The sequence below is a fragment of the Coturnix japonica genome, chromosome 4 (assembly GCF_001577835.2).
Source record: "Coturnix japonica isolate 7356 chromosome 4, Coturnix japonica 2.1, whole genome shotgun sequence".
Lineage (NCBI taxonomy): Eukaryota > Metazoa > Chordata > Aves > Galliformes > Phasianidae > Coturnix > Coturnix japonica.
In genome coordinates this window covers 80291502-80304507 of record NC_029519.1, presented here as the reverse complement: position 1 = coordinate 80304507, position 13006 = coordinate 80291502, and the positions used below count along the sequence as shown (strand labels likewise).

The window sequence follows — 13006 nt, the reverse complement described above, 5'->3', positions numbered from 1 at the left end:
CCATGCTCACAGGCAAAGCCCTTATCACAGCCTCTCCAGGATGTTTCCAGGCTCCTGGAGCCCAGAATTCCAAGGACTGTGGATGTCTCCACAGGCTCCTACAGCTTGTGTCAGCGCTCAGAAGGAGGCTGATGCAACCAGCCAGGCCAGCTCCCCTCTTCTGAACACACCACAGGAGGACAGGGAGATCCCTCCTGACCCACTTCTATCCCTTACTCTTTCTTGGAGAGTGTAAAACTTCAGCTGGGGAAGTTTTCCTCAACAGCTTAACAGGTCTGAGCCCCCAACTCATTCCTGCTGAGGTCCAGGGCTTACCAGTGTCTGCACCATATGCGGCCTCTGTAGTCTTAAACTCTTCACTGTCTGAAAGACATCGAGAATCCCTTCTGCTTTCACTATTTCTAGGACAGTGCTCAGCGCACAGAAGGTTCCTGTTCTTCCTGCTCCGGCACTGGCAAAGAGAAACCAGAAAGTGAAAGAAACCATCCATCATGCCCAAGCTACGCCAAGGTTTGTTAGTGGTTTTGTTATAAGCTGCACAATCAGATAGCAGCACTGAGGTGAAGCAAACCTCAAGTCTCTGCAGCTTGAAGCTGCTCCCCAAGCTCACCTGCAGTGCACAGTGATGGGGTGGTTGCCTGACTGCTGCTGCTGCTTCTGCACGGCTGTAATGATGTTGATCATTCCCTTCCCATCGCTGGGGATCTCAACCTCTGGCCAGCCATGGAAGTGGAACTGTCGGATCTGTCAGCTCTTGTTTTCCTGGCAGAAGAACACAGCAAGAGCTCAGCACCACCCAGTTCATACCAATGAACCAACTTGCTGAATGCTTCATGCTAGGCAGGGGGGTTGGAACTACATGATCCTTGAGGTCCCTTCCAACCCGGGTAATTCTGTGATTCTGTGATTCTGTGATTCATGAAAACCCATAGGAGGTATGTGTGCTTGTGGAGAGCAATTTGCTTGGTATATGGCAGAGCAGGACATGGCAATGGGGAGCACGAGGAAAGTGAGATGGCAAGCACAGGAATAAGGCAATCAGAAGACAACCAGAGCTCCCCAAAGGGCAGTGGCAGACCCTTACCCTGGTGTTTGTCACCAGCAGGTCCCGCACTGTGTAGCTCTCGCATTCCTCCTCTTTTTTCAGCTCCACGTTGATGTCTCCATAGGACACAGAGCCGTCAGATGGCCAGTACTGGGCACATTTCTCCTGAGAAAGAATTGCAAAGGGAGACAGGGTGAAAATACACATTTTTCTCGCTGCCTTGAAGATGCACAGCACTGAGAACAGCAATGGAGTGTTTAAGGATGTGCTCTGATTTCCTTTGCTACAGCAAATGCTTACCTGGCCTCTCTCCTCCAGCTCTGTTAACATCACTATGGAGCACGATTTCCACTCCCAGATCATCCTCCAGAAGTCCTCTATTGTGTGCTGCAGTGGCCCTTGGCTGGCAATGTAGGAGTCCTTCTGGCGATAGCCCTGTGATTTCACACATGGCAATGTGAGAATTGGCAGCATGAGGAGGTGGGTGCAGAGGAGAGCTGCAGGTACAATGACCACAAACAGCCCAGCACATTCAATGATGGTGCATGTAGATGCATGGAAATAAAGGAACAACTTGTTCTGGGGGGAAACACCCGTGTCTGTGGTACCAACTGGGGGCTGAGCTTTAGCAGAGGTGTCATAATAATTAAACAGTGTCAACTCTTTGCAAGACACAGAGCTGGAGCACCACCTTTGTGGAGCTCTCTGATATAATTCAGCATGTAATGCAGCGCAGGCACACTTAATCCTGCTTAGAAATGCAAAAAAAAGGGCAAGCCAGCTTAGCAATCCTTCTCTCCCCATGCCTTGTTCCTCCATGCCAGGCAAAGGCTGCTGGTCACTGCTTCCTGTGCCAGTCACTCTGCCTGCCCTCCTTGAGGTCTGTGTGTGAGCTCTCCCCTCCAACTCAATCAAAAAGTGGCAAATGCAGTAGATCAGCTCTGCCTCACGCCGACTGGAGAGTGCAGGCAGCAGCTTGGGTCTGCAAATGTGCTCTTGAATGAGTTGCCAAGTAGAGATGAACTCCAGAGCACCACTGTGTGAACAACCTCAGCCTGAGCAGAGCCACCACCTGGCTTCCCCTGCCCCACCACCTGGCAGCTGGGATGCTGTCATGGTGAGACCTTTGCTTTTAGGGAAATGCAGCTGCAGTAGGATCACATTTGGCAAAGGAAGGCTTGGTTTTCAGTCCTCCTAGGACACTGGCAAAGTCTGAACTCTGCAGCAGAGCCAGCATCACGCCTAAGCTCCAAGTGTTACTCTTTTTGCTGAGAGTTTTGGGAAGAAGTGAGCAAAACCAGGCTCTGTCTAAGTCAGGGTGACTCTGCTCCGCAACAAGAACTGCTTCTGTTACAGAGAATGAAAACCTCCACTATTCCCCCGTGACCTCGCAGCAGACTGTGAATGCAGATGCTTCGTCATTTGGCGTTTGTCATTTAAGCAAAGTTCAGCAGAGGCAGGAAATTGAATCCTCAACAAAATTGCTTACATGACATTTAAGCCTTCTGATCTAGATGCAGAACGAGAAGGCTGCTCACATCTGCGTTTTGTCACAAGCTGACACAGCCAGAGCACAGTCAGAGCACAACGTGGGGAGCCAGCAAGTGAGATCTGGGGGAGCAGACAGACCATTTGGAAGGCTGTAACTGGGAATATACTGCTTTTACTGGTTCAACACATAGCAGTCATCACACTTTGAAGGAAAAAACACTGCCATTAGGAAATGAAAACAGAAATTGGACTGGAAAATAGCAGGTTTTGTTGTTACTTAAGCAGTGTTGTCATCATTGCACAAAGATAAATACTTGTATGAGATGGACCTCTGAAGTCAACAGGATTACTCACGAGCAGAGGATGTGCAATCACCTATCTCCTCCTTGGAGTGAAAAAGCACTTAACCTCTCTGCCTCATTTCCTCTAGCCACCAAGATAGGTGTAATAGGATTGACCTGGTTTTCTCAAGGGTTTTGGGATCCATGTATTGCTCCCGAATTAATCGAGAGGATGTTTTCTGACCAAATGAACAGTGCCATAAAGTAATTATTTCCACGGCTTTGTGCATCCGCTTCTCAAAGCCATCATCAAACCTCAGAGCTGTGGAAGTGGGACCAGGATTTCGAGGCCCTGCTTAGGCTCCAAATCTCCTCTACCTATAGAAGAAGTATTTCAGGACAAAACCTTCCTATATGAAGAAGTGTGAAATAAGAAGTTTCCAGGGAGAGAAGATGGAAAGATCGAAGAAGACTCACATCGATAAAGGAAGCATTAACGTAGTCTGTTTTTCTTCACCTCTCTTCACTGGAATGATTACTCTGTTGAACTCATCTACAAAAGAAGCAAAATGACTGAGTTTTGGGAAACACTTTAAAAACATAATTGTGCATGGCCTTCAGCTGGGAAGTCACCAAGACCAAGTGCTGAGATGAGGGAAGGGGAGCCCTGTGTCTACAGCACTCATTTATGCAATAAAGAGGCTCAGTTCTGCCTTCTGCCATGCCCTGATTTGGGGTGACCAGGGCAGAAAGGAGGTACTGAGGACCCAAAGAACAGGACCTGCTCAGCAGAAATTCCCTTCTTCCAAAGGCAGAAAGCCTTGGAGAGGACCAACCGGCTGAGAACCAAGTCATGGCAGGGGCAGGGCAGAACAAAGCAAGAAAGCTCTAAAGTATTGTTAAATCTGTCCCTTAAAACTCACCTCACCCTGACTCTGCCCCATCCTTGCATGCTTTCCCTGCCAAGGAATGGACCAGGAGGCCTCCAAAGGTCCGTTTCAACCTCAACCATCCCGTGTCCCCTCTCCCACAGATGCCTCTGCCTCCATTCTTCTTTCAACTGGACAGACAAACACAACTTACATGGAATTATCTGAAGCACCCTGTTCTTTTTCATGTTTGCTGGCAAGTTGCCCGTTCTCATCTTGTCGTTCTGTATTTTGATGGAAGTGAGCTTCTGCAGAGGAAGGAAGGAAAGCAGTGACAGCTTGCAGAGCCACTAAAGGAAAAGCAAACCCAGCGTGTGCTGAACAAACCCACCAGCACAAGAACCAGGCTCACCTTGAACTCCTCTTCCAGCCCATTGCTGCTGGTCCCTGGCACTTTGTTGTAGATCTTCTGGAGGTGGATTTCTAACGAGGTCACCTCCAGCTCTGTATCGCCGTAGAGATAGTGCTCCAGCAGTGCTTGGTATATGAACACATACTGCATCTGAAAGGGTCAAAGGGAGAAGCTGCGCTCAGGGTAACCTCACCTCACTTGACACAGTGTTCCTTCCAAAATTAAGGATGCCACTCAGTTTGCCCATAGGGCTGCTGCAGGTGGCTTCGCTGCAGGCTGGGAACACACAAAAGAAAACCACAGGGAGCCTGCAGCAGCACACTTACATCTGTCTGTACCATCTGGCAGCGCTGAGCCCGGATCCGGCTCACAAAGCCATAAACATCCACCTTCCTCTCAGCGTGCATCATGTCCAGCATGGCGTCGATGACAATAAAAGTGCCCGTGCGTCCCACCCCAGCGCTGGAATGGAATAAGGGCAAACGATCAGTGCACAACTCCACAGCAAGCTCATTCCAGTCATAGAACCACGGAATGGCTTGTGTTTGAAGGGATTATAGAATCATAGAATGGCCTGGGTTGAAAAGGACCACAATGATCATCTAGTTTCTAGCCCCTGCTATGTGTGGGGTTGCCAGTCACTAGACCAGGCTGCCCAGAGCCACATCCAGCATCCAGGGATCTTAAAGCACTTCCATTTCCATCCTCTGCTGTGGACTGTTTGCCTCCCATCAGCTCAGGCTGCCCAGGGCCCCATCCAGCCTGTCTCCCTTGGAGAGTTGCTTTGGGCATCAGACTCCAACAATGCAGTCCTTTCTGCACACCATCACTGAGCACTGGAGCAGGGGATGCTGCCCTGCCCCATCCAGAGATGCTTTCCAGGCAAGCCAGGAGGGGCAGAGCATATCTGTGGCTGTGGCTCACCTGCAGTGCACTACTATTGCTCCTGCATACTGCGGGTTACACGTCTTCACCTTCTTTAAGAACTTCAGCATCCCAATGGGGGTGAAGGGCACCCCAAAGTCGGGCCAGCTGGTGAAGTGGAACTGCGTCACCAGGCGCTGAGGCTTCTTGTTCGTGACGTCGCCTACCTGCAGGGGAAATGTGTGTTCAGATCAATCACAAACAATTCTGATTTCCTTTCTTTTCTCAAAAGAGAGGGCAGAGAGGGAGCTACAGCCCCAAGGCTGTACTGGAAGGTTTAGGAAGGGCATCTGGAAGCTTAAAGGGCATAGATCCAGGCTGCAGGGCCACGTGAGGCTCTAAAAGCATGACATTTTAATTGCTCATTGTCATAACCTGCATCCTATGGGTGGCCTTGAAGCTGCTAAATAGTAGAGCAAAACATCACCCAGGTGAGAGATGCCACCTGGACAGCTCCAGCCTGGCAGAATCTGTGGCATTTCATTGCCAATGAGCCCAGCTCAAAAAGAAGGCACGGCTCCTTTCAGTAATAATGATGATGATGATGATGCAGTAACCTTGTATCAAAGGCTGGGAATGAACCAGGCACAAAGTGAGGTCCAGGAGAGCCTGATCTGGCTCTAGGCAGCCTTTCATCAAGGCACTCAGTCTCCCTTGCATCAGTTCTTTGTTGCCTGCCTCTAAGAGCATCAGGAAAACAAACAGAGTGACTAATCCTGAGCTTGGAGGATGTGACAGTGTAGCGACAGATGGGAAAATAATCAAAACCCAACGCATAAAGCACTGGATTTTGTCTCAGCTCATGAGATGAAACTGACTTATTTTGCAGGCACTGAGCGGCTGTGGGTGAGAATCACAGCATGGCTTGGGTTGGAAGGGACCTTAAGGATCATCTAGTTCCAGCCCTCCTGCTGTGGTAACAACAAGCACTGGACGATTACAGGACTGCATTTTAACTGGCATCAACCAGCTTCCTTCCTTCCAATGCAACGACACTGACAGACGCTGAGAACGGGGTCCCACGTGTTGGAGGTGAGTACATTCTTGATAGCTCTCGTTAAGAACAGGGATACTGAGGTCACTGAAGTGAAACCTTAAAGAGTGGCAGAGCAGCCACGGGCAGGGAGGGACAGGGCAGAGCAGCAGATATAATAATAACAGGGATGCTGAGGTCACTGAAGTGAAGGGACAAGGCAGAGCAGCAGCACCTGCTGGATGCAGAACTTGCGCACGGTGTAGTCCACCAGCACCGTCACATCTTCCACCGAAACACGGATGTTCCCGTATGTCCAGCAGCCCTGATCCGGCCAGTACTGAGCACACTTACACTGCAGGGACAGAGAAGGGAGATGGGTAAGCTTCAACACCCAACAAACCTGAGAACAGAGCGTGGTGAGAGCTGAGACACCGTGTGGCTCCGCACAACCTCTGTGCTCAGTGGTGCCTGCTGGACACCCATGGCACCCACCGGTGCCTACCTCTTTCCTCTCCTTCAGGTTGGTCACCATGACAATCGTTGCTGTGTTTTGCTCCCAAATCATTCTCCAAAAGTCATTCACCGTTTCTTCTTTTGGTCCTAAGGGAAACGGATGCATCACGGTTAGGAAGGGGCAGCAACTCCGCAAGCAGTGGGACTAAAACCCATTGCAGTGTATGGAGTGTAGCACACTTTTTGCCGATAGATGTCAGCACAGGATGCTCCTTGGGTGTCTGGGAACCCAGAGAACAATTATATCACACAACAGCAGGGTTTTTTTTTTGTTGTTGTTGTTTTTTTAAAGGACTGGATACTTTTTTTATGATCAGGAATTCCATTTTTAGCCCAAGAAGGGGAAACCAGACAAACAGAGCATGGAAACGACTTGCCCAAGGTCACACTGGGAAACTGTGGCTGTCACAAATAGCATGCACAAGTCCTGCCCCCGAGCCTTGTGCTTTAACCACAGGATCCTATTTCAATATGGCACAGGAATAGCTCTCACTGCCTGCCAGACAAGGAGCTGACTCACCCCGACATCCCCTGCCAAGCCCCAGGCTAAGGGTGAGCCAGGAAGAAAACGGAGCCAAAGCTTCACCCCAGCCTGGTACTGCTGATGAGCTGCAGCCTTCCTTCTCCAGTCAGAGCTGGGAGAACAGGGTGGCTGCATCGAGGCATGAGAGCTGTGATCTCTGTGGCAGTGGCTGGCAACAGGCAGGTGCAGCGAATCCAACTCACAAATAAAAGCTGGGATTAGAGAAGCTCCCATGCCTGGGCATCTCAGTTTCAGCAGGGAAAGCTGCACGCACAACGGTGATGCTCTGCCTGAGGGCAGCTGAGCTTGGGAAGGCTCTGACTCTTGTAGCTAACAGTCCTGCCACCCCTGTGAAGATGATTACAGCTGAGTCTCTCTCCAAGGACACAAGCCCAGATTCTTAAAAGCGAAGGGTTAAGAAGGAGCATAATGAAATTGGATCAGCGTGGTGCTTGCTCTGACATAAATGATTTCTCAGCTTTATTAAGGAAATTTAATTAAGCAGCCAGCTAGCTGCATTTTGAGAGATCACAGCCACCTGCAACTGTAGCTTGGGGGGAGGATGAGGGTTTGGGGCTGGGAGGATGGAAGAATCCCTTTGACACCATCCAGCAATGGGGATTGTAAAGACTGGGCTTCTTGTCCTTCCCCAGCACATCCAGTAGGAACAAATCATTCTTGCAATGACTTGCCCAGAGTCTATCACACAGCACCGTATTGGGGTTATCTGCGGTTTCATAGAGCAGAAGGACCCAAATCCAATAGGGCAGAGCTACTAAAATAACTGAGCATTTACCTTGTGCAGCAATGAACTTGTTTTTCTCTTGGTACCCCTATGGAGAAAAAGGAAGACAAATGAAAGGCCAGTCTTTTTTCTAAGGGTCATGAAGTGTTGCGCTGCCTACACTCATGTAATTTATCAGCTGCTGCTCCAAAGCATGGATGAGGTGGCAGCTCAGTGCCTTTCTGCTGGGATCATGTGAAAATCAGCATTAATCTTTAAGAGTTCAGGCTGTTGAACCCACAGTGGATTATACAGATTGTTTCCTAATGGCTTATATATTTAGTGCTGAAGAAAGTGAAAAAAAAACACCCTTTGGGGTCTTGCTTTTCTTCATGTTCCTCCATCTCTCTCAAAGTCAACTTCTTCATATCACCCTTCTTGCTCTAACACTGATGTGGGCTATGTCAGCAGCTCCCCTCTGTGCCTTGTGGACAGAGCACATCACCCAAAAGACAGGACACTAAATTACTACAATGCATTTTGCATTCAGATGAATGCTATAAAGTTAACATTAGACAAAAGGGAAAAGTTGGGCTACATTCTCTCCCTCTCAGAAATCAATCGGTTCATTAACAAAAGCCATTGGCAAATGCACAAATCCTGCTGCCTCCAAGGAGCAGAGTAGGGCAGAATTATCTTGAAGGGCATTTTAACTGTGTTGCTTCATTTTTTTTTCCCCATGTCCTTCACATGTCCAGCCCTGCAAGCTGGGAAGTACCGGTGATTAATCAGCCACAGGACTCATCAGCCATTAATCAGAAATCCTCTGTTCCTCCCGGAATGGTTCCAAACACTTTCCCAAACAGCTGAGGTTTGGCTTTGCAGCACCCTGAGGAGTCTGAGAGCTTTTCATGGTCGTAGAAGTGGCAAAAAAGAGAGGTGTAAAGAGATGGGACTAAGCATGGTGGGGCTACGGCCAGAATTTATTAGTCCCAGCCCTCTGCCTTGTACTTCAGTTGCTGGACTGTGTCCTTTTGGCTTCTTCCAGACTAAAGTTACACCCCATAAAGGCCACACACACAGCCAAGCCTCGCTTTTAGGGGAGGCAGTCACTCAAACACGATAGGCACTTACATTAATGAAGGAGGCGTTAATGTAGTCAGAGTCGGGAACCCCTTCAACAGGAGTCAGGTGAACCCTGGAATGATCATCTGGAGAAAGATGACAATTCTGCATTAAAACCAAAGCCCCACAGAGCTGAGCTGAGTTTCTGGAGCGGAGCCCAGGCTTAGAGGGTTCCCAGCATACACAAGTGCCCTGAAATCCTTCCATGCTCAAAGCCAGGGAGATGATGGACCTTCCTTGCACGGGGAAGTTCTGCATTTCCCATCTGCTTCATTTTCCACATCGTCCTGGCAGCTCACAGCTGCAGGGATTCCCTAGTGTGCACCTAAGGCTAATGCAGATGCTGCAGCCCCTCTGGATGAGCCCACCCTGGCAGTGCCCTCCCTCAGCCCCCAGCCCCACTAATACCTACAGGGCAAAATATTCACATAGCGGTTTTTCTCCTTGTTCTCCTCCTTGGAAGCAGCTTCACACGTGGCCTGAATGGGACACGCTGGGAGAGCCTGTAATGGCAAAAAAGACAAATAAGGGGGTTTTATGTGATATTTTCATGCATAAGGATGAGTCCCCCTGACCCACTTCTGTCACAATCATTCCTGTGCTGCTCCATGTCCCGACCCAGCTCAGTGTGATAATCTGAACAGCCCAGGCTGTACCAGAGAGCAGATCCCTTCTCAGATGCAATATCCCAAGCCCCTGGACCCACAAACACGAGGTGGCAGCAAAGCCTCCAACACAAAACCCAGCAGTACAGGGTTTTGAAAGCTTACAGGGAGGCTCCTGCTGACATTTCCTCCATTACCAGCAATACTAACTGTGTAACCCAACCAAACCCCCCCTGCTCCAAAACTCCACTGCCCAGCACCTGCAGGGCTGGGATGGAGCTGCATCATCCTTCCCCCAGCACCCCCAGCAGGGATCTGCTGTCCTTCCAGCAGCATTGGGGACCTCCAACTGGGGGTGCTGGAATCACTTGCAATGTGACCCTGTAATAGCCAGGAGGATGGCATGGGTTGCTTCCTCCAGCTGGCACGACAACATGCAACCCAGGATCCAGGATTTATAACCCAAGTGATCACTTCCCCTGTTATTCAGCACTCGGATTTGGTTTCATGGGCTCACAGCCTCCTCTGACACGCAGGGTATCAGGTTGTGTGACAGCTGGGGGAAGTCGACTGTGTTTTCTTTTTTAATCTTGTCACAGTCCTGCTATCAGCTTATCACACCTTGCACCTAAGGTTTAGTGTATTTGCAGACAGCACCTGCAGTGCAATCAGACCAGCAGTGGATTTTCTTTCATCAATTAGGCCAATGGGGAATCCAGTTAGCCCAGCTCCTAGGTAATACGCTGTGACACTCCAGCCAGTAGTTAGCTTTGTCCCCTGCCTCATCACTTCTATTTCTGCACTGGCAAAATGAAACCATGCCAGGTTCAGCATCACAAGAAGTCAAAGAGCTCAGCAGCATCAGGAAGAAGTTTCAGACCTCTCAGAAGAGATGATGCAGTGATGTGGGGTAATGACAGTATCTGAATTACTGCCGAAACTCATCAGTGCTGAAGGCCAGCTGTTGCCCTCTAAGTGGTCATCATTCAGTTTCAAAGTTAACAGCTCATTCACATAAGTAGAGCTGTTTATACGCCAGGACACAGCTTTACCAGCAATTCATGTTGGCAGTGTTTGTGTCATAGCCCTGAGGAGGAGGAGGAGAAGGAGGAGGAGGGAAGGCTCTACCTGGGAGGAAACCAGCACACAGGGAAACTCTATCAGAGCTCCTCTATCCCAAGGCCTCCTGGACACAGAAGAATGTAACCCCATGATGCTGCTTGCTAGCAAAGCTGAGAGCAGCTGGGTGGGACGCAGGCAACAAGAGATTCTAGAGACCAGTTACGAGGGCGAAAACCTCTTTGTGTGCTTTGCAATAAATATGTACAAATCTCCAAGTGGCTTCGCCTTTGATGTACCAGCTGTTTTGTCTCCGCTGTTCTACAAAATGAGACCAGAATTCTTCTGCTGTGTGTCATAAGCTTTACACTGATAGCAGCCTGCTCGAGCTGTGTGATTTAAGGAAAAGAAGACCGAGCTGTTCAATTCTCTCTCCATCATCCTCTTCATCTCATCAGCCATGAAATCGCTCCATGGCTGCAGATAATCACTGCCCACCCTGCAATAAACACCCATTGCTCTGCAGAGTAACCGAGGAACCTCTGTATCGGTCTGAAAGATGAACACCACTCTGTACCGGCTTGGTTGTGTCCACTGGAATGAAATGGAACAAACAACCTCCTTACTCCCACCCATCCCTTGTGTTGCAGGAGAGAAGGAGAAACAAAGATACTCACGTTGAACTCTTCTCGGAAGAGCTTGTTGTCATCTGCCATGCGGCGGTTGATCTCCTCCTCCAGCTTGTCGACGGGCAGAGGTGGGTATTTCCTGTTGGTGCTGGGGGACCTGGCGAGCAGCGGCATGCTCTGGGGCTCTGCAATGACACACAGGGGTCAGAGTTGTGCCTATATGTTCCTCTGTGCATCCAGCACCGACCCTCACAGAGCTCCCACACTGTGGGCACACCATGACTAGGAACACTTGGCTGTCCCTGCTCCTCTTTTAGGGCTGTGCATGAAAATTTGGGGGGTGCTGTGATAACCTGGAACTCTATTAGCAGCCTGGAGTTGAGCATTGCTCTGTCATAGAGCCAGGATGCTGAAATGAGGATCAAGTCAGCAGTTCTGGGGGATGAAACCAGAGTCTGTAGCAACAGAACACGGGGCAATGGCTTTAAACTAAAAGAAGGGGGATGTAGCTGAGATCTTAGGAAGGAGATGAGGCTCTGGTTTTGCTGCCTAGAGGAGCTGTGGGTGCTCCACCCCTGGAGATGCTCAGGGCCAGGTTGGATGGGGCTTTGGGCACCTGGTCAGTGGAAGGTGTCCCCTCTTGGCAGGAGGTTGGAACCATATGGGCTTTAAGGTCCCCTTCCAACCCAAACCATTTAATAATGAAGACTCTGAATTCCCTCATTAACTTGGGAAGTCTGGCACAATGACCACGCCATAGCTCCCAGGTGGATGCAGTAAAGATAGCTGCTGTGTTTGGTTTCTGCTGAGCGATGCCAGCGAAGCCAAGAAAGGCCACAGGAGGGGTTAGATCAACACAACCGAGGGTTTATGAAGTTAACACCTTAGCTTACAGCAATATAAAACTTGGGTAGGGAAGGTTTTAGCTGCCAGCATGAGAAAACATGGCTGATTTTCAATTAGTGCTCCCTTGTACGTGTGTGGTTAATATGGAAGAAGCTGTGAAAAAGGATCTGAACTGAGTCTGACACAGAGAATGGTAGAACAGCCTGAGCTGGAAAGGATCCATAAGGATCACTGAGGCCACCTCCGAGACACTGAGGGTCCTCTTCAGCTCTTATAGAACACAAGCACATTACAGCAGGCTGGCACAAGACTTTTTAACTGCACTTGTACTTTTTGTCTATCTTTCAAGGTTTTCATAAGGAAAAAACAATGCGTTCCCAGCTTTATCTCCACTGTGTTAATTTGGTGCCTGCAGTCAACGTGAAGAACTTCACAAGAGTTTTATTCAGCTGTTATCCTAATTTAAAAGGAGAATTGGGTGCTGTCACTGATCTGGGATCAGTGCTCAGCCCAGGGGCTCTTCTACAAAGCTCTGTTTTCTGATGATTTCACATGATTTTGTATGATTGCAAATGGAAAGGGGGGGGGAAGCAACTAAAATAATCCATTATTAATGGGCTAATAGTCTATTCTGAAGAATGCTTGATGTGCAAGCACATGGCATGGTTTGCAAGGGATGTGGTTTAGTAAATGTGGTGGTAATGGGTTGATGGTTGGACCTGATGATATTTGCTAACCTTAATGATTCTATGGTGATTCATTTGCACCTCTGTCCCCGTGTCATGCCTTACCTGCATCATCTGTCCGGCCGTTGGGCAGGCGGAAGGAGTTGGAGTGACTCCCTGCTTGCTTGTATTTCTTGAACCTAAAGAAGAAAAGGGCACTGAGAAAGTCAGGAGTTGGCCATTGAGATGCCAGGTTACCTTCTGGAATAGCAAACCCTCCTAAGGTTCAGTGCTGCGAGACGGGCCCCGAGCCAAGAGA

The 13006-nt window shown here is 49.3% G+C and overlaps 1 protein-coding gene and 1 long non-coding RNA gene across 2 annotated transcripts in view; one reads left to right on the top strand and one right to left on the bottom strand.

Moving 5' to 3' along the window:
- The window catches only part of PTPRA (protein tyrosine phosphatase receptor type A), a 77289-nt gene that overhangs the window by 1018 nt on the left and 63265 nt on the right, over positions 1-13006 (bottom strand). The window contains 17 exon segments of the mRNA XM_032444355.1: positions 316-451; positions 611-762; positions 1085-1210; positions 1346-1480; positions 3295-3326; positions 3329-3370; positions 3901-3994; positions 4099-4248; positions 4425-4560; positions 5023-5189; positions 6231-6350; positions 6501-6598; positions 7831-7867; positions 8893-8969; positions 9296-9386; positions 11225-11361; positions 12814-12887. Coding sequence (XP_032300246.1) covers positions 316-451; positions 611-762; positions 1085-1210; positions 1346-1480; positions 3295-3326; positions 3329-3370; positions 3901-3994; positions 4099-4248; positions 4425-4560; positions 5023-5189; positions 6231-6350; positions 6501-6598; positions 7831-7867; positions 8893-8969; positions 9296-9386; positions 11225-11361; positions 12814-12887 — 1804 coding nt within the window.
- LOC107314094 lies at positions 433-11304 on the top strand. The gene is made up of 3 exons (XR_001555297.2): positions 433-510; positions 5852-6054; positions 11198-11304. It is a non-coding gene; the product is annotated as an uncharacterized LOC107314094 (long non-coding RNA).